This window comes from Dendrobates tinctorius, unplaced genomic scaffold (assembly GCF_039654945.1).
Source record: "Dendrobates tinctorius isolate UK_male_01 unplaced genomic scaffold, ASM3965494v1 ptg000043l, whole genome shotgun sequence".
NCBI lineage: Eukaryota > Metazoa > Chordata > Amphibia > Anura > Dendrobatidae > Dendrobates > Dendrobates tinctorius.
This window is the reverse complement of record NW_027361711.1, coordinates 16337837-16358481: the sequence shown is the minus strand read 5'-3', so window position 1 is coordinate 16358481 and position 20645 is coordinate 16337837. Positions and strand designations below refer to the sequence as shown.

The 20645-nt window shown below is 41.1% G+C and overlaps 1 protein-coding gene across 2 annotated transcripts in view; it reads right to left on the bottom strand.

Moving 5' to 3' along the window:
* SH3PXD2B (SH3 and PX domains 2B) overlaps positions 1-20645 on the bottom strand; it is a 318808-nt gene that overhangs the window by 245066 nt on the left and 53097 nt on the right. For both annotated transcript variants that reach the window (XM_073575221.1, XM_073575222.1), the window contains exon 2: positions 530-610. In XM_073575221.1, the coding sequence (XP_073431322.1) occupies positions 530-610 (81 nt within the window). The remainder of the gene's footprint in view (positions 1-529; positions 611-20645) is intronic.

Here is a 20645-nt window from a genome sequence, read left to right as displayed (position 1 = left end):
GCCGTGCGCAGTATGCGTTTGGCGGCGCATGCGTCCTTTTGACGGTGCGCCGACCTGCTCCAAACGCAACCTGCTGCAGTTTGGTTGCGTCGGCGCACCGTCAAAAAGGCGCATGCGCCGCCAAACGCATACTGCGGCCGACCTGCGCCCCCTGTGATAAAGATAGGGGACGCAGGGCGCATGCAGCATCATGCGCCGGTGGGCGGAGCTACCGGCGGGCGAGGCAGGGGACGGGGCTTAGCGGCGGCCGTGCGCAGGCCGTTGCTGCGCTCATAAACGCTAGTGTGAAACTAGCCTAAAGCGTTCATATCAGAGTAAAGAGCTATAGATATGTTTAAACTTAGAATCGTAGTGAATTATTGTTGTTTTCTAATATGTGCATGAAAAATTTTGGTTGTGTGTTATTTTTGACAAGCTGTCCAGAAAAAAAAATTAAGCTAGCAATCTTGGGAGCAGCTGTATCCATATAGTCTCTCATATGGCTGATAGAATGGTTTGTATTAACCAAGAATCACTGTCCATTTCTTACCTGTAAGTCAAAGAACTTGCTATATCTTCGATAGATGACTTCTGAGGTGCCACTTGACCAGGTGACATTAATAATATATACCTGTAAAGATAAAAGAAAGTTCAATCAGTGATAAACTATAGATTTCTTACATCCATCTACAGTGGTGACACACATTCATTACTTCTGGTAAAACGAAGGCGGACCTAGTCTTGTAATCATCTTCTCAAATGTCCTTTCAGTGACAATCTTGTATATTTCATGGTATAGGCATATGCCATGAAACCCCGGACACCAAGTAAAGAAACCCAACGAATTGTTTGATAGACGCCATCTCAATGGTGTTTAGTAGACACCCAATGAAAGGATGCTGAAGGTAGGAGAGAAATTCACACCAAGGATCAGGTCCACATTGGTAGTCTTATAAGAATCTTGGCCCTTGTAATGGAGTGCTTCTATAACTTTTCAAGAAAGAAAGCAGAAGAAAGGAGAAACAAGCTTGTTCATCTAAGTATGTGCAACTGGAGGCAGCTAAGCAGAAGATGCCACACAAGTCTGGTCAGCAATAGGCAGTAACATAACTTGGCGCTCTGTAGGTTGACCAGTGGAAATCTCTTCCCAAACTATACAGCAGGAGGAAAGGTAACTGAAATGCTACCTGATGGCTGTAATTGGCGACGGTTAAATAAAAAGCTGAGTACAAGTTGGGAGCTGATAAGACATATGTTTGACTATGAGTGCTGCCAATCATCAATCAATCAAATTTATTATCGCCAAGTACATATTACATATATACAAGGAATTTTCTTTGTGGCAAAGAGGCAACATAATATATAACAACAGATACAACAAGTAACATCTAAATAAGACAGATACAGTATATAGTCTACACATGACGATTTAATTGTTGAACAGAGAGTGGATAGAAGCTGTTCATATGGCGGTTGGTGCTGCATTTGGGGACTCTGAAGCGACGTCCTGAAGGGATTAGTTGGAATGAGGAGTGTCCCGGGTGAGAGGGATCGGATGAAATTTTCAATGCGTGGGATCGAATACTCTTTTCATAAAGATCCTGGATTTTAGGCAGGGGGGAACCTATAATTCTCTCTGCTGTTCTGAAAGTCCTTTGTAAGCGGAGTTTGTCATGCGCAGTGGCTCCCCCATACCAGACTATCAGAGAGGAACAAATCACAGATCTGATGACAGAATTAAAGAATAAGATCAGCAGATTCTTAGACAAACCATATCTTTTCAGCTTACGCAGGAAGAACATCCTCTGTTGTGCTTTTCTTATAACAGCACCCACGTTTTTTCCCACATTTAAGATCATGAGAGATGATAACACCAAGGAATTTGGTCTCTGTGACCCTAAGAACCACTTCGTCATGGATGTAGATTGGAAGTATCTCATGTTGATCTTTCCTAAAATCCACAACCATCTCAGCAGTTTTTTTAGTGTTGAGTACAAGATTATTAGCTTTACACCAGTCACATATTCTTTTCACCTCACTCCGATACAAGTCTTCAGCATTTCTCCTGATGAGACCAATCAGTGTCATATCATCGGCAAATTTCAAGATTTTTACTGAGTCTGCTGAAGAGATGCAATCATTCGTATAGAGAGAAAACAGTAACGGGGACAAAACACACCCCTGAGGTGCCCCAATGTTTGTGATCATGTAAATACCTATATCTTATTACTACTTAAACACAGATTCTGAAAAATATAAATTTGCTATCTATTTAATGTATTCTATTTTATGTACAAGATTAAGGGGTAAGCTATTTTTGCCTGAGCTGCAGCTCTGCTCTGTTAACAGCATTCAAAATATACTTTACAACACATGCGCCACAACCACTAAGCAGCTGATTAGAACAATCCATGGCTGCTGTTTTTTGACACAAAGTTAGAGGAGGATGGGATTTTATAAAGCAGGGAAATTTGCATCACCTGGCTGTCACAGTCTTCAGTAAGGAAGAGGGACCTCAAACTGTCTCAGGAGCTGGGACCCTAACTATTCCTGTCCCGGGGTACTCTTAAAGGTAGAGAGGCCAGAGTCGCCAGTCTTACTATGCTCCTGTAAAAACCCTAATCTGTTCCCTCCCCACCTCATGAGACATGGGACAGAAATGAAAGGTAAACCAAACAAATACACAGGCTAAATTAAATGGAAGACCTAGGCAATTATTTTTGGAAAAATCACTCCACTTAATAATCTCTCTGGCCTGCAAGTCTATGACCGGATTATGTTTAGTCAACCAGAGAAGACCCAGCACACTAGGAGTAGGGTAGGAAGACTTTCCAAGATATAACTAGAAAGGAGCTCCATGTGAAGAGCCCGTGTGCGCAGGTTCACACCATGTACTTCTTGTATAAAATTTCCCTGACTGAGAGGCGCTGTGTCAACTGCAAGTATGGCAACGGACTCCACCAGAGTATTACAGGAAAGACCAAGCTCAAATGCGAAACGAGCATCGACCACATATTGGCTCCCGCCCCACTATCCAAGAGGATGGATATTTTCCCAGTTTTCATACCAATAACCACTTATGCAGGTAAGAAAAACTGAGATGCAGAGGAGATATTTACCCCCAGGTGGTTATCATCCACACAACTTGGGCTAAGAAGTTTTCAGACGACTTTTTGTGCTTCCGGTAAAGGACAGACCCCATTGAAATGCCCTTTTGACCGCAGAAAAATCACAACCCCATTTTGTTGAACCGTATGAGACACATACCGCGGGGAGGCTCCTTCTAACTGCATCAGTTCTTCAGAGCACACAGGGAGAACCTCAGTTTGAGAGTACCATGGGAGGGCAGAGTTACAACAGGTTACCCCTGAGGTGTCTACCAATGCGTATGGTCAGAGTCATGGAGGCCTCCAACGACTCTGGAGACTCGTAAAGCGCTAATGCGTCTTTTAGTTTTCCAGACAGGCCATGACAAAACTGACTAAGAGCAAGATCATTCCACCGTGGTCCATCTACAGAACTCTAGAATTCCTCTGCCGGCCGGTCTCCCTGCTGAAGCTTCATGCACCGCTTCTGAGGAAGAAACAGCCGAAAAACGCGTTAAGGTGTCCACTGCTGCAAGTCCTGACTGTGGGTAAATATGTCTATCAGCATCTAATGTTTGAGTTCTGATATTATGGTTTGTTTAGCAATCCAATGTTTACTCCCCCCCCATCTGTCTGCAGACAGATGACTCAGATTAATGCCACTATAGCTCTACCCTTAAACATCTGATTCCTCTGATCTGGAGCACCTGTCTGGGATAGTTTCCAGGGTCTCCTAGCATTTTCTCTACCCTCTATGCACCTAGCACTTTACTAATATGTTTCTTATCATGCATACTAATGCTTACTTGTGGTGATGTATAATATAATGTATGACACTTTAGTAGCTGGAGCTATACAGAACGTCAACTTTATTCCTAATAAGTGATTATGTACTTTTATGCACTTTATACCCGTAAATATGACTCATTTTCTTGCACAGTGATTTTTCGTCTGCTGTACAGTACATATTGCCATCTCCTTAGTTATCATGTTTTTAATATTAAGTCAAAAAATGGCCAAATATCAACGGGGCACTTCTAACATCAAGTACAAAACTAGTCAAATATAAGTCCTCATAGGACAATGAAAAGATCCCATAAATAACAATCAATATAAAAACAAGAATTTTATTCAAGAAAAATATAAACCAGGAATAAAAAAGGAAGAGTAACCATAATAGGGGACACCAGCCAGAATATAGAAAGGGCTAAACACTACAGCATAGAAAGGTAACCCAAAGGCATATAGTTAAAATAGCTGCTCAAATCAATACATTTCTTATTGATGAATAATGTTAACAGAATGCCCTGAAAAAACAAGCAAAAACAACCCTCCACAGAATCAGTAACACATTACTGGGCAGTACAATGTGAAATTATGAGGTCACAAAAGCAATGTAACTGTATCAACTTATATATAATACCCTATGTTCTGGTAAACCTTGAGTAAACAATGTGAATTTGTGACCAGCCTGACCCAGATCCAAGGGGGAACATGGTAAAGTCCCTAACCTAAATGCAAATAGACGTCATATGGAAGGGAAACAATATACCTGTGGCAGAGATGCTCCTGGCATCCCCTCACCCCGATGCGCGTTTCGTCGCCAGCTTCTTGAGAAAGGACTTTATATCCAAAACGTCGCCATGCCAATAGGCATTAAAGTTCACTTTTTTATATATATTTTTGTGCCGTTTCCCTTTTTTTGCCGTTTATATTATATCATCCCTGCCGATCAGAAGCCATGTTTGTTGCGCTGTCATGCACATGACAGCGTGGAAAACATTGGATGTTCGGGCCCCCCAGTCAAGTGAATGGGGTCCGTGTTCGGGTCCAGGTACTGTTCTAGTACCTGAACTTGAACTTTTTGTAACTTTTCGGTCGAACCCGAACACCCAGTTGTCAGCCAATCTCTACTGTTCGCAATAACAGTAATTTTGACCAGGGATGCCCAAACTTTTACATGCCACTGTACAAAGCAAGCTAATTGTGAACAAGTGTTCTTAAAAACAATCGTTTCACGTTTATCCTGCAGTGTAAACAGGCTGCTGATCACCTGATAAACAAGTAAAACGCGCAGTCATTGGGGAAAATGATTTTTTGCTCAGATCAGTGTTCTCAGCTTTGCATTCTCCTGTATAAACAGGACTCGCGCTGCTGGGAACCATGGCAGCATATGTGCACTGCGCGACCTATTACATATCGCTCAGTGTCTATTCTTTACATTGGTCTACCTATGTAAACAGGCATTTAACCCCTTAACAACCGCCGATACGGCTTTTAACGGCGGTAATTGAGTGTACTAAAACCACAGCGCCGTTAATTCACGGCGCTGTGGAGAAAGTACATAGCGCCCCCCAGTGTCAGATTTTCTCTGGGGTCTCGGCTGCCAGGGGTAGCCGAGACCCCAGAGAACATGAATCGGTCGGTTTTTACCGACTTCGCTTTTGCGATCGCCGTTATTAACCCTATAACGGCGACCGCAAAAAAAAAAAAACGCGATTATGCATTAAATTTCTCTTTCCTCTGATGTGATCGCACATCAGAGGAGAGAGAAATAGGGTCCCCGATCCCCCCCCGGTACCTCTCCATGGTCCTCCGTCCCCTCCAGGTGGTCCCGCCGGCACCCTCCGATGGGCGCCATCTTGAAAATGGCGGGCGCATGCGCAGTGCGCCCGCCGGGAATCTGCCGGCTCCGGCTGGCAGATTCCATTCATTATTTTGATCACTATGATAAACGATCATAGTGATCAAAATAAAAAAAAAAATAGTACATAACCCCCCCGTTTATCACCCCCTTATATAGGCAAACAATGAAATAAAGAAAATATTTTTTTTTTCAGTTTTCCATTAGGGTTATGGTTAGGGTTAGGCTAGGGTTAGGGCGAACTAGGATTAGGGTTAGAATTAGGGTTAGGGTTGGGATTAGGGTTAGGGGTGTGTTGGGGTTAGGGTTGGAGCAAGAATTGAGGGGTTTCCACTATTTACCAACTTTGGGGGTCTAAAAATTGGGGTCTAAAAAATCACTTTTGTGGAAATAAAAGACTTTATTTTCACGGCTCTGCGTTTATAAACTTCTGTGAAGCGCTTGGAGGTTCAAAGTGCTCACCACACATCTAGATAAGTTCCTTAGGGGGTCTAATTTCCAAAATGGGGTCACTTGTGGGGGGTTTCCACTGTTTAGGCCCATCAGGGGCTCTGCAAACGCAACATGATGCCCGCAGACCATTCCATCAAAGTCTGCATTCCAAAATGGCACTCCTTCCCTTCCGAGCTCTCCCATGCGCCCAAACAGTGGTCCCCCCCCACATATGGGGTATCGGTGTACTCAGGACAAATCGCACAACAACTGTGGGGGTATGATTTCTCCTGTTACCCTTGTAAAAGTAAAAATTTGGGGACGAAAATATCATTTTTGTGGAAAAAAAATTGATTTTTTATTTTCACGGCTCTACGTTATAAACTTCTGTGAAGCACTTTAAGGTTCAAAGTGCTCACCACACATCTAGATAAGTTCCTTAATGGGTCTAGCTTCCAAAATGGGGTCACTTGTTGGAGTTTTCCACTGTTTAGGCACATTAAGGGCTCTCCGAACGCAACATGGCATCCGATCTCAATTCCAGCCAATTCTGCGTTGAAAAAGTCAAACGGCGCTTCATCCCTTGCGAGCTCTGCCGTGTGCTGAAAAAGTGGTTTACCCCCACATATGGGGTATCGGCGTATTCAGGAGAAATTGTACAACAAATATTGTGGTTGATTTTCTCTTTTAACACTTGTGAAAATAAAAAAAATTGGTTCTGAAGTAAATTTTTTGCAAAAAAAAGTTAAATGTTAATTTTTTCCTTCCACATTGCTTTAGTTCATGTGAAGCACTTAAAGGGTTAATAAACTTCTTGAATGTGGTTTTGAGCACCTTGAGGGGTCTAGTTTTTAGAATGGTGCCACTTTTTGGGTATTTTCTGTCATGTACACCCCTCAAAATGACTTTAAATATGATGTGGTCCCTAAAAAAAAAATGGTTTTGTAAATTTTGTTGTAAAAATGAGAAATCGCTGATCAACTTTTAACCCTTATAACTTCCAAACAAAAAAAAAATTTGCTTCCAAAATTGTGCTGATGTAAACTAGACATGTGGGAAATGTTATTTATTAAGAAATTTGTATGACACATCTCTCTGATTTAAAGGCATAAAAATTTAAAGTTTTAAAATTGCTAAATTTTCAAAATTTTCGCCATATTTCCGTTTTTTTCATAATTAAACTCAAGACTTATCGAAGAAATTTTACCACTAACATGAAGTACAATATGTCACGAAATAACAATCTCAGAATCAGCGGGATCCATTAAAGCGTTCCAGAGTTATAACCTCATAAAGGAACAGTGGTCAGAATTGTAAAAATTGGCCTGGTCATTAAGCTGCAAACTGGCTCTGTCGCTAAGGGGTTAAACATCTTTTACCGATCTGTGTCCTATCATGTCACCGGGCAGTCAAAGTCAACAGACCTTTAATGATCATGAGCAGAAAATAAACCACTGGTTCTGTATGTCGCTGGTAGATCCACTCCCTAGAAGACATTTTTTTTATTATCTGATTAAGAGCTAGCTATAAACAAGTGAAGGCCACAAAAGCAGTCACATGCGGAAATATCGACTCAATTTACACACTCCCCCCTCCTTTATCAGGAAGATATCTCACATCATCAGGCAACAGAATGGAGACAGTTTGGCAGAAAACCAAGATTTGGGCAGACATACATAGAAGGGCAGCCACAACAACTAACTAACTGTACAGTTCCTTCTGCTCTCAATAGCTATATTTAACCAGCTGGTGTTTGAGACATGAAATGTCAAAATGTTACTGATTTCCAGTGTCAAAAATGAGATTCTTTAGTTTATATATGAAAATTAACAAGAACCGTGATGGCCGTCCAATGGTGACATCTGTTATTCAGGCTACATTGGCTTCAAAACCTGTATCAGTTTAATGGATGCCTAAAGCAATATAGTGGCCCCCATGTGGGATGGAATAACAGTGTTATGCACTGTACTTTTCCATACTTCTTTTATCGTATACTAACATACACCAGATGGAGGATAATGGAGCCCCATAGACAACGCTTAATCATTTTCTTGCAAAACAAAATCTATGACTAAACACCAAAAAAAACAACCAGATGTAATACAATTAATCTACCATAGAAGCTGTGACACATATAATAATAATAAATTTTATTTCTATAGCGCCGACATATTCCGCAGCACATATGGCTGATACCTACTAACGTGCTCATGACGTATTCTGATTTACCTGCATTAAGGTGATTCCTGGTGCAAAATATAGGAGCCAGATGGATGATGTATATCCACATTGAATTTGTCAACTACTTAATAGCGTTCTCTGGTTATATACCAGCCAAATGTAAAGTCCATCAAGTAAATTAATAAAAAATAATAAAACGCCTTCATGTCCCCGAACGCCAGGCAAAAAGCGTTCTGGGGCCAAATCAAGCAGCGTACAAACTAAAGTGTTCCAGATTAAGCCCGGCTGGTACTGCCAGATGACATCATGTAATCAGGCAGTTTAGTTCTGCTTGCATCCGAGAGGTTTTTACGCATTATATCATCGCTGGCGAACATCCTACAGAAAAGTGCGGGTTTAACCCATACAGACATATAACAATAAAATCCAATACATTATTACAGTATGAAGAATCAACCCTGATCATTTCCCTAAAAATGCACAACAGAGGAAAACTGAAACCATGACATGGATTATCAGCAGTTTACCAGGAGTCAGTCACCTTAGAAACACTTTAACACCTGTGCTATTATATCATACTGTGATACTGCAGTATAAGCAATAGCATGATCGCATGTTCAAGTCCCCTAAGAGGACTAAAGAATAAAGTAGAAAAGAAAAAATAGGTTTTAAAACATGTTAAAAAATATAAAAATTAGAATCATCCCCCTCTTCACTCATTAGAAAAAAGAGTTGTAAAAAAATATACATACTGTGTGTGTGTGTGTGTGTGTGTGTGTGTGTGTGTGTGTGTGTGTGTGTGTGTGTGTATACATACACACACACACACACACACACACTACCGTTCAAACTTTTGGGGTCACCCAGACAATTTTGTGTTTTCCATGAAAACTCATACTTTTATTAATCAAATGAATTGCCAAATGAATTTAAAATCTAGTCCAGACATTGACAAGGTTCGAAAAAAAGGATTTTTATTTGAAATAATAATTTTCTCCTTCAAACTTTGCTTTCGTCAAAGAATGCTCCGTTTGCAGCAATTACGGCATTGCAGACCTTTGGCATTCTAGCAGCTAATTTGCTGAGGTGATCTGGAGAAATTTCACCCCATGCTTCCAGAAGCCCCTCCCACAAGTTGGTTTGGCTTGATGGGCATTTTTTGCATACCGTATGGTCAAGCTACTCCCACAAAAGCTCAATGGGGTTGAGATCTGGTGACTGCGATGGCCACTCCATTACAAATAGAATACCAGCTGCCTGCTTCTTCCCTAAATAGTTCTTGCATAAATGGAGGTGTGTTTTGGGTCATTGTCCTGTTGTAGGATGAAATTGGCTCCAATCAAGCGTTGTCCACAGGGTAGGGCATGGCATTGCAAAATGGAGTGATAGCCTTCCTTATTCAAAATCCCTTTTACCTTATACAAATCTCCCAGTTTACCAGCACCAAAGCAACCCCAGACCATCACATTACCTCCACCATGCTTGACAGATGGCGTCAGGCACTCTTCCAGCATCTTTTCAGTTGTTCTGCGTCTCACAAATGTTTTTCTGTGTGATCCAAACACCTCAAACTTGGATTCGTCTGTCCATAACACTTTTTACTAATCTTCCTCTGTCCAATGTCTGTGTTCTTTTGCCCATATTAATCTTTTACTTTTATTAGCTAGTCTCACATATGGCTTTTTCTTTGCCACTCTGCTCTGAATGCCAGCATCCCGGAGTCGCCTCTTCACTGTAGAGGTTGACACTGGCGTTTTGCGTGTACTATTTAATGAAGCTGCCAGTTGAGGATATGTGAAGCGTTGATTTCTCAAACTACAGACTGTAATGCACTTGTCTTGTTGCACAGTTGTGCTGCAGGGCCTCCCACTTCTTTCTACTCTGCTTAGAGAGCCTGTTTGTGCTCTCCTCTGAAGGGAGTAGTACATACCGTTGTAGGAAATCTTCAGTTTCTGGGCAATTTCTCGCATGGAATAGCCTTCATTTCTAAGAATTAGAATAGACTGTCGAGTTTCACATGAAAGTTCTTTTTTTCTGGCCATTTTGAGAGTTTATGGAGCCAACAAATGTAATGCTCCAAATTCTCAACTAGCTCAAAGGAAGGTCAGGTTTATAGCTTCTCTAATCAGCCAAACTGTTTTCAGCTGTGCTAATATACTTGCACAAGGGTTTTCAAGGGTATTATGACCATCCATTAGCCTTCTTACACAGTTAGAAAACACAAAGTACCATAAAAACACTGGAGTAATGGTTGCTTCAAATGGGCCTCTATACACCCATGAAGATATTGCATTACAAACCAGACGTTTGCAGCTAGAATAGTCATTTCCCACATTAACAATGTATAGAGTGTATTTCTGAATCATTTAATGTTTGCTTCATTGGAAAAAACTGTGCTTTTCATTCAAAAATTAGGAAATTTCTAAGTGACCCTAAACTTTTGAACGATAGTGTGTGTGTGTGTGTGTGTGTGTGTGTATATATATATATATATATATATATATATTTTATACTGCATAGAGAGATAGAAAAATAGCCGGTAATTCATTTGCCGGCTTCTGTAAAATCACAGCAGGAGCCGACAGGATAGGAGAGATGGATTACATACAGTACATCAATATAGAATAGGTAGATATATACATGTTGAATGATCCCAGTAAAAAGCAAACAGATGAACGGCAAACTAGGGCACACAAATCACCACATTAACAGACGAAGCTATTTATCTGAAGTATTGCGGTATATATTTCAGTTAAAAAATGGAGGAGCTTGCATGAAAAAACATGAATATTTCAATGTGAAATGAAAAAAGAAATATGCAGCATTCACCAATATAGCTGAAAAACTGTGTGTCTTTATTTCACATGAATTCCATCAATAGATATGTGGACATGCAGGACGTTATAGGAATGCTAGGGGAGGGAGGTGCCGGGCAACGGCCGTATCGCGATTGCCCGACACCTCCCTCCCCTAGCATTCCTCTAACGTCCTGCATGTCCACATATCTATTGAGGGAATTCATGTGAAATAAAGACACACAGTTTTTCAGCTATATTGGTGAGTGCTGCATATTTCTTCTTTTTTCATTTCACATTGAGATATATACATGTCACTGACAAATACAATTAATACAGTGTGTGTGCAAAATACTGGACATGTATTTAATTAATAAAAGATTATTTTGCGGAAAAAAATGGCGTCCCCCTATAATTAATAGCCAGCAATGGCTATGCAGACAGCTGACGGCTTATGTTAGTAGCCTAGGAAGGGGCCAACCCCATAGTCAAATTGTAAAGAAAACAGACACCCATTAAAAAATCCTTTAATTGAAATAAAGACACAGACTCCTTTAGGCTGTGTGCCCACGTAAGCGTTTTTTAAGCGTTTTTGAAGCATTTGTCCCGGTCAAAATGCTTCACAAACGCATAAAAGAAGCATCCCATTCATTTTAAATGAATTCCGTACTTTTTGTGCACATTGATGTGCTTTTTCCGCTCAAAAAACGATTAGCGGCCAAAAACGCAGCATGCTCAATCATTTTGCGGAAAACTCCGCGTTTTTGCTATTTTCTATGAGTCAGAAAACGTGCGGAAAAAAAAACGCATCAAAAACCAGGGCTGTGGAGTCGGTAAGCCAAACTTCCGACTCCGACTCCTCAATTTCCCTTACACCGACTCCCACATATATTGCTTATATTTAAGTGAAAAATGTATTGTAGTACAATGTGAACATTAGACATTTAATCATTTTTATGATACAATAATCAAGATATTTAGATAGAACATAAGATATATTTATTAGAATACAACTTTAGAACACAAAAAACTGTAATAAAATGTAAATATGTCATACACTAAGTAATATCGATTACATATATACAGTACAGACCAAAAGTTTGGACTCACCTTCTCATTCAAAGAGTTTTCTTTATTTTCATGACTATGAAAATTGTAGATTCACTCTGAAGGCATCAAAACTATGAATTAACACATGTGGAATTATATAATTAACAAAAAAGTGTGAAACAACTGAAAATATGTCTTATATTCTAGGTTCTTCAAAGTAGCCACCTTTTGCAATGATTACTGCTTTGCACACTCTTGGCATTCTCTTGATGAGCTTCAAGAGGTAGTCACCGGAAATGGTCTTCCAATAGTCTTGAAGGAGTTCCCAGAGATGCTTAGCACTTGTTGGCCCTTTTGCCTTCACTCTGCGGTCCAGTTCACCCCAAACCATCTCGATTGGGTTCAGGTCTGGTGACTGTGGAGGCCAGGTCATCTGGTGTAGCACCCCATCACTCTCCTTCTTGGTCAAATAGCCCTTAAACAGCCTGGAGGTGTGTTTGGGGACATTGTCCTGTTGAAAAATAAATGATGGTCCAACTAAACGCAAACCGGATGGAATAGCATGCCGCTGCAAGATGCTGTGGTAGCCATGCTGGTTCAGTATGCCTTCAATTTTGAATAAATCCCCAACATTGTCACCAGCAAAGCACCCCCACACTATCACACCTCCTCCTCCATGCTTCACCGTGGGCACCAGGCATGGACTCATCAGTCCATCCGTTCACCTTTTCTGCGTCGCACAAAGACACGGTGGTTGGAACCAAAGATCTCAAATTTGGACTCATCAGACCAAAGCACAGATTTCCACTGGTCTAATGTCCATACCTTGTGTTCTTTAGCCCAAACAAGTCTCTTCTGCTTGTTGCCTGTCCTTGGCAGTGGTTTCCTAGCAGCTATTTTACCATGAAGGCCTGCTGCACAAAGTCTCCTCTTAACAGTTGTTGTAGAGCTCTGTCTACTGCTAGAACTCTGTGTGGCATTGACCTGGTCTCTAATCTGAGCTGCTGTTATCCTGCGATTTCTGAGGCTGGTGACTCGGATGAACTTATCCTCCTCAGCAGAGGTGACTCTTGGTCTTCCTTTCCTGGGGCAGTCTTCATGTGAGCCAGTTTCTTTGTAGCGCTTGATGGTTTCTGCCACTGTACTTGGGGACACTTTCAAAACTTTCCCAAATTTTCGGACTGACTGACCTTCATTTCTTAAAGTAATGATGGCCACTTGTTTTTCTTTACTTATCTGCTTTTTTATTGCCATAATACAAATTCTAACAGTCTATTCAGTAGGACTATCAGCTGTGTATCCACCAGACTTCTGCACACCACAACTGATGGTCCCAACCCCATTTATAAGGCAAGAAATCCCACTTATTAAACCTGACAGGGTACACCTGTGAAGTGAAAACCATTTCTGGTGACTACCTCTTGTAGCTCATCAAGAGAATGTCAAGAGTGCGCAAAGCAGTAATCAAAGCAAGAGGTGGCTACTTGGAAGAACCTAGAATATAAGACATACAGTACTTTGTTGTTTTACACTTTTTTGCTAATTATATAATTCCACATGTGTTAATTCAGTTTTGATGCCTCCAGAGTGAATCTACTATTTTCATTGTCATGAAAATAAAGAAAACTCTTTGAATGAGGTGTGCCCAAACTTTTGGTCTGTACTGTGTGTATATATATATATGTGTGTGTGTGTATGTGTGTATATATATATATATATATATATATATATATATATATACACATAACACTATGACTTATCTCAGCTAAGACAAGGCCTAGATCCTCAAGCTACATTCACACCATGGGCGAAGCCAGGATCAAACCCCGGGGGGGGGGGGCAGGACCTCATACTGTTCCGCAGAACCTCATACTGCACACCTCAGCTGCTGCAGAACCTCATACTGCACACCCCTACATTTGAAAATAAAGCCTGCACCTTAAGAAGATGTGGTGATGAATGCAGTCTATTTATTCCAACTATCAATTGATGTTGACGTGTTACTGAAGACGAGCAATGCCTGTCCTGGGCGTCCTTTTGGACAGCTATGAGGTGTACCTGACTGGGGCTAAAAAAAAAGGAGTGTTAGTCTGTGTGCTACCTGGTTTTCATTCTTTTTGGTACAGCTAAGATATGGATAGACAGATATGGATAAATGGATAGATAAAGATAGATGGATAGAGAAGATTTCTAATCTGCTTTTGCTATTGAAAACATTATCTATGAGCTCAAAAACCTTTCAGGTGATACGGTTTTTTAAAAAGCTGATCTGCTTTTGCAGCTGAAAAACGTATCCTCAAAAAACGCAGAAAAAATGCTGTGTGTGAATGTAGCCTTAGATCAGGAATAGAACAGCCATTTATAGGACATTTCATAACTTTCCCAAATTCCTATGAAAAAATATTCAGCACATTCTGCATTGAACTACTGTACCCAATTTATTATATATTTTAGGAGTCGATCCATTTTATATCGACTACGACTACTCCAAAATGAGCAGCGACTCCGACTCCAACTCCACAGCCCTGTCAAAAACGTGCGGTTTTAAAGCAAAAAAAGCGCTGAAAACGCGCATTTTCTGGGAATGTGTCCGGTTTTGAAGCAGACATTTTCTGCATACGTGGGCACATAGCCTTATTATTCTTAATTAAACTATACTTACGACGTCACCTAATCCATGCAAAGCCCTCAATCTCCTGTAATAAATATAAAATAAAAAAGCAACAATATACCATACCTGTCCGTCGTTGTGTTCGACGCCGTAATCCATATCGGGGGATGTATATTTTTCAACTTGGACGGTGCTAAAATGCGACTGTCCCGGCTGAAATACACTAAGTATGAACTGCCGTGACCTCTTCACTGGCATTTTCCCATGGTACAGAGGTCATCGCAGTTCAGGCTGTGAGGGAGTGCAAACTCAGTGACGTCACCGCTAGTCACTGAGACTGCGCTCGCAGCATCTTCTCATTCACTAGTGTTTTTCAGCCGGGACGGTTGCATTTTAACACCATCCAGGATTAGGTGTGGTTGTAAGTATGGTTTAATTAAGAATAATAAAGCAGTCGGTGTCTTTATTTCAATTAAAGGATTTTTAAATGGGTGTCTGTATTTTCTTTACAATTTGACTATGGGGTTAATGATAGGGTAATAGGGGCGCGTCTTATTGACGCCTCTCCATTACTAACCTCGGCGCTTGATGTCACCTAACAGGTGACATCAACCCCCCAACTATTATCCCACATGCCACCGCTACAGGGCAGTGGGAAGAGCAAGGCTTAGAGATGTGCCTTTTCTAGGCCGACTGAAAGCTGATGTTTTTAGCCGGGGGGAGGGGGGGCAGGATCCATGGCCCTTTCCTAGGCTATTAACATCAGCCCTCAGCTGTCTGCATAGCCATTGCTGGCTATTAATTATAGGGAGACGCCATTTTTTTCCGTAAAATCTTTTATTAATGAAATACATGTCCAGTATTTTGCACACACACTATACTAATTGTATTTGTCACTGAAATCCATATATCTACCAATTCTATATGGATTTACTGTGTGTAATCCATCTCTCCTATCCTGTCGGCTCCTGCAGTGATTTTACAGAAGCTGGCAGAAGAATTGCCGGTAATTCATTATACACATATACACACACACAGAGAACTGCTGTATATAAAAGCTCATGTTAAAATCGCATTGCATACGGACTGCATACGCATGTCATTCGGATGTTCCGTTTAAAAATCGCACAGAAATCGCATGACACTCGTCCGTTTTTTTTTGTCCGGAAAACAGACTGTTTTTTTCCTCGCCTAATGGTATGTACCATAATAATAATATTTGCGAGTACCTCCAATTAGAAATGTAGTATAGTTCTTCTGATTCGCTATGTCATTTACCTCATGTGCAGGACATTGCAATTGTTTAGGTATCCATGCATATAGTATCTTGCATATGGTACCATATAGTACCATGCATATAGGTATCTTGCATATAGTGACAGTTAGTTATCGTTAGAGGATACAATAGATACCTTAACTACTTCAATGCCCTGCATGTGGGGTAAGCAACATAGCGAATCAGAAGAACTATATTACATTTCTAATATTATTACAATGCATACTAAAGTTTTGGGGTAGGATATTGGAGATGGGAATACCCTTTTAATGAGAACGAGTACCACATGAAAAGAGCTCTGGTATCTCAGCACATTTTTACAGCTGGAAGGAGCACAGCATTCTCTCCACCCTGCTGCAGTCACTTACTACACCAATGAAGTGAGAAGCCGCAGCAAGAGAAGAGAGGAATCCTCTCGCTTCTGCAGTAACATTGTGCGCGCACGTTAGGGTTTTCTGTTCCTTCTTCACTCACCAAGCGATCGCTGTCAAACTACAGGGAGGCAGGGAGGTATGGCAATTGAGCGAGAGCTGTCAATCAACATATAGGAAGGCAGCCAAGTGTGGCAACTGAAGGATGGAAAGGTGCTCTGAGTGCTTGGCTACACCGAGGGTGCTCCTAATAATCCCATTTGCATATACGGTAGTACAAATTGCTTTTTCTGAATAGGTACTGTTTATTATACCAAAGGTGTGATTTTTATAGGGTATAAGTTTCCTATGTGACCATGTAGCTAAATATTTATTTTGCCATATTAGGGTTTATTTATCACTAGCTGAAGAGCCCGGCGTTGCCTGGGCCTAGTAACCAACTCTGGTTAGTTCTAACAAATTATAATGATTATATTGCACATAAAAACCGTACATCTAATCCTATCCTGTGTGATACTGACTGCTGAGCCGTGCATCTAATCCTATTCTGTGTGATACTGTCTGCTGAGCCGTGTATCTAATACTATACTGAGTGATACTGTGTGCTGAGCTGCGTATCTAATCCTATCCTGTGTGATACTGACTGCTGAGCTGCGTATCTAATCCTATCCTGTGTGATACTGACTGCTGAGCTGTGTATCTAATACTATTCTGTGTGATACTGACTGCTGAGATGCATATCTAATCCTATCCTGTGTGATACTGTCTGCTGAGCCGCATATCTAATCCTATCCTGTGTGATACTGTCTGCTGAGCCGTGTATCTATAAATATCCTGTGCGATACTGACTGCTGAGCTGTGCATCTAATCCTACCCTGTGTGATACTGCCTGGTGAGCCATGTGTCTAATCCTCTCCTGTGTGATACTGACTGCTGAGCCGTGTATCTAATCCTCTCCTGTGTGATACTGACCGCTGAGTTGTGTATCTAATCCTATCCTGTGTGATACTGACTGCTGAGCTGTGTATCTAATCCTATCCTGTGTGATACTGGGCTCCCCCTGCAGTCTGTGTCAGAGGGTGGTCTGTGTTGGCACGGTAATAAATTGTGTTATTTCCAGCTTTACAGAAGGACGATAACACCATAGAAATGATAAGAATAATAGGCCTCAGTTACCACAACTGTCTACAAAGAAAACTGTTGCTGATAGCAACCAATCACAGCTCATTTTTCATCTTTTAAACAGCTCTGGGACAGTGTGGCGAGTTTTGAGTGGCGACTTTTGTGTTTCGACTTTTATGTGGCGAGGTTGGTGTATGTGTGGTGAAATGTGTGCTGAGGTTGGTATATGTGTTGAAACATGTGGTAGTGTGTGGCGCATTTTGTGTGTGTGTGTTCATATCCCCGTGTGTGGTGAGTATCCCATGTCAGGGCCCCACCTTAGCAACTGTACGGTATATACTCTTTGGCGCCATAGGTCTCATTCTTTCAGTCCCCCTTGTTCACACCTGGCAGCTGTCAATTTGCCTCCAACACTTTTCCTTTCACTTTTTCCCCATTATGTTGGTAGGGGCAAAATTGTTTGGCGAACTGGAACGCGCGGGGTTAAAATTTCGCCTCACAACATAGCCTATGACGCTCTCGGGGTCCAGACGTGTGACTGCAAAATTTTGTGGCTGTAGCTACTACAGTGCGGATGCCAATCCCGGACATACATACAGTTGTGGCCAAAAGTATTGACACCCCTGCAATTCTGTCAGATAATGCTCAGTTTATTCCTGAAAATGATTGCAAACACAAATTCTTTGGTATTATTATCTTCATTTAATTTGTCTTAAATGAAAAAACACAAAAAGAATTGTCCTAAAGCCAAATTGGATATAATTCCACACCAAACATAAAAAAGAGGGTGGACAAAAGTATTGGCACTGTTCGAAAAATCATGTGATGCTTCTCTAATTTCTGTAATTAACAGCACCTGTAACTTACCTGTGGGACCTAACAGGTGTTGGCAATAAGCAAATCACACTTGCAGCCAGTTGACATGGATTAAACTTGACTCAACCTCTGTCCTGTGTCCTTGTGTATACCACATTGAGCATGGAGAAAAGAAAGAAGACCAAAGAACTGTCTGAGGACTTGAGAAACCAAATTGTGAGGAAGCATGAGCAATCTCAAGGCTACAAGTCCATCTCCAAAGACCTGAATGTTCCTGTGTCTACCGTGCGCAGTGTCATCAAGAAGTTTAAAGCCCATGGCACTGTGGCTAACCTCCCTACATGTGGACGGAAAAGAAAAATTGACAAGAGATTTCAACGCAAGATTGTGCGGATGTTGGATAAAGAACCTCAACTAACATCCAAACAAGTTCGAGCTGCCCTGCAGTCTGAGAGTACAACAGTGTCAACCCGTACTATCCGTCGGCGTCTGAATGAAAAGGGACTGTATGGTAGGAGACGCAGGAAGACCCCACTTCTTACCCAGAGACATAAAAAAGCCAGGCTGGAGTTTGCCAAAACTTACCTGAAAAAGCCTAAAACGTTTTGGAAGAATGTTCTCTGGTCAGATGAGACAAAAGTAGAGCTTTTTGGGCAAAGGCATCAACATAGAGTTTACAGGAGAAAAAAAGAGGCATTCAAAGAAAAAAACACTGTCCCTACAATCAAACATGGCGGAGGTTCCCTGATGCTTTGGGGTTGCTTTGCTGCCTCTGGCACTGGACTGCTTGACCGTGTGCATGGCATTATGAAGTCAGAAGACTACCAACAAATTTTGCAGCATAATGTAGGGCCCAGTGTGAGAAAGCTGGGTCTCCCTAAGAGGTCATGGGTCTTTCAGCAGGACAATGACTCAAAACACACTTCAAAAAGCACTAGAAAATGGTTTGTGAGAAAGCACTGGAGACTTCTTCTAAGGTGGCCAGGAATGAGTCCAGACCTGAATCCCATAGAACACCTGTGGAGAGATCTAAAAATGGCAGTTTGGAGAAGGCACCCTTCAAATATCAGGGACCTGGAGCAGTTTGCCAAAGAAGAATGGTCTAAAATTCCAGCAGAGCATTGTAAGAAACTCATTGATGGTTACCGGAAGTGGTTGGTCGCAGTTATTTTGGCTAAAGGTTGTGCAACCAAGTATTAGGCTGAGGGTGCCAATACTTTTGTCTGGCCCATTTTTGGAGTTTTGTGTGAAATGATAAATGTTTTGCTTCTTGCTTCATTCTCTTTTGTGTTTTTTCATTTAAGACAAATTAAATGAAGATAATAATACCAAAGAATTTGTGTTTGCAATCATTTTCAGGAAGAAACTGAGTATTATCTGACAGAATTGCAGAGGTGTCAATACTTTTGGCCACAACTGTACATACATACATACACACCCACATTGAGCTTTATATATTAGAAGATTTCTGTGCCTGAAAATCAATTCCATACAACTGAATGGAGTTAGAAACTTCACAGTAGACCTCAAGCAGCTTGGATTGTCTGTTTCTCCACTCTGCCGACAAGCTTTTTGGAGATGGAAAAATAATTCACCAGCAGGACTTAGCACCTGTCCAAACTGCCAGAAGTACCAATTCCTGGTTTAAAAACAACAGTATCACTGTGCTTGATTGGCCAGCAAACTCGTCTGACCTTAATGGTATTGTCTTTAGGAGGACACCAGACCCAACAATGCAGATGAGCTGAAGGTTGCAATCTAAGCAACCTGGGCTTCCATAACACCTCAGCAGTGTCACAGGCTGATCCCCTCCATGCCATGCCGCATTGATGAAGTAAATGATGCAAAAGGAGCCCCGACCAAGTATTGAGTGCACTTACTGAACATACATTTCAGTAGGCCAACATTTCAGACTTTAAAATCAATTTTCAAGCTGGTATTATGAAGTATTCTAATTTACTGAGATAATGAGTTCTGGGTTATCATTGGTTGTAAGCCATAATCATCAACATTAACAGAAATAAACACTTGAAATAGATCACTCTGATGTAATGACGCTATATAATGAGTTTCACGTTTTATATTGAAGAACTGAAATAAACAAACTTTTTGATGATATTCTAATTTTGTGAGATGCACCTGTACATAATGTGTGTAGCACGAGTATGATAATACTCAAGAAATTATTTCCTTATGAATTCCCATATATTTGTAGCTGAGTAAATAGTGAAGGATACATTTGGCTCCATTAAAATTAATATTTTTCGTCTCCAATATGTCAA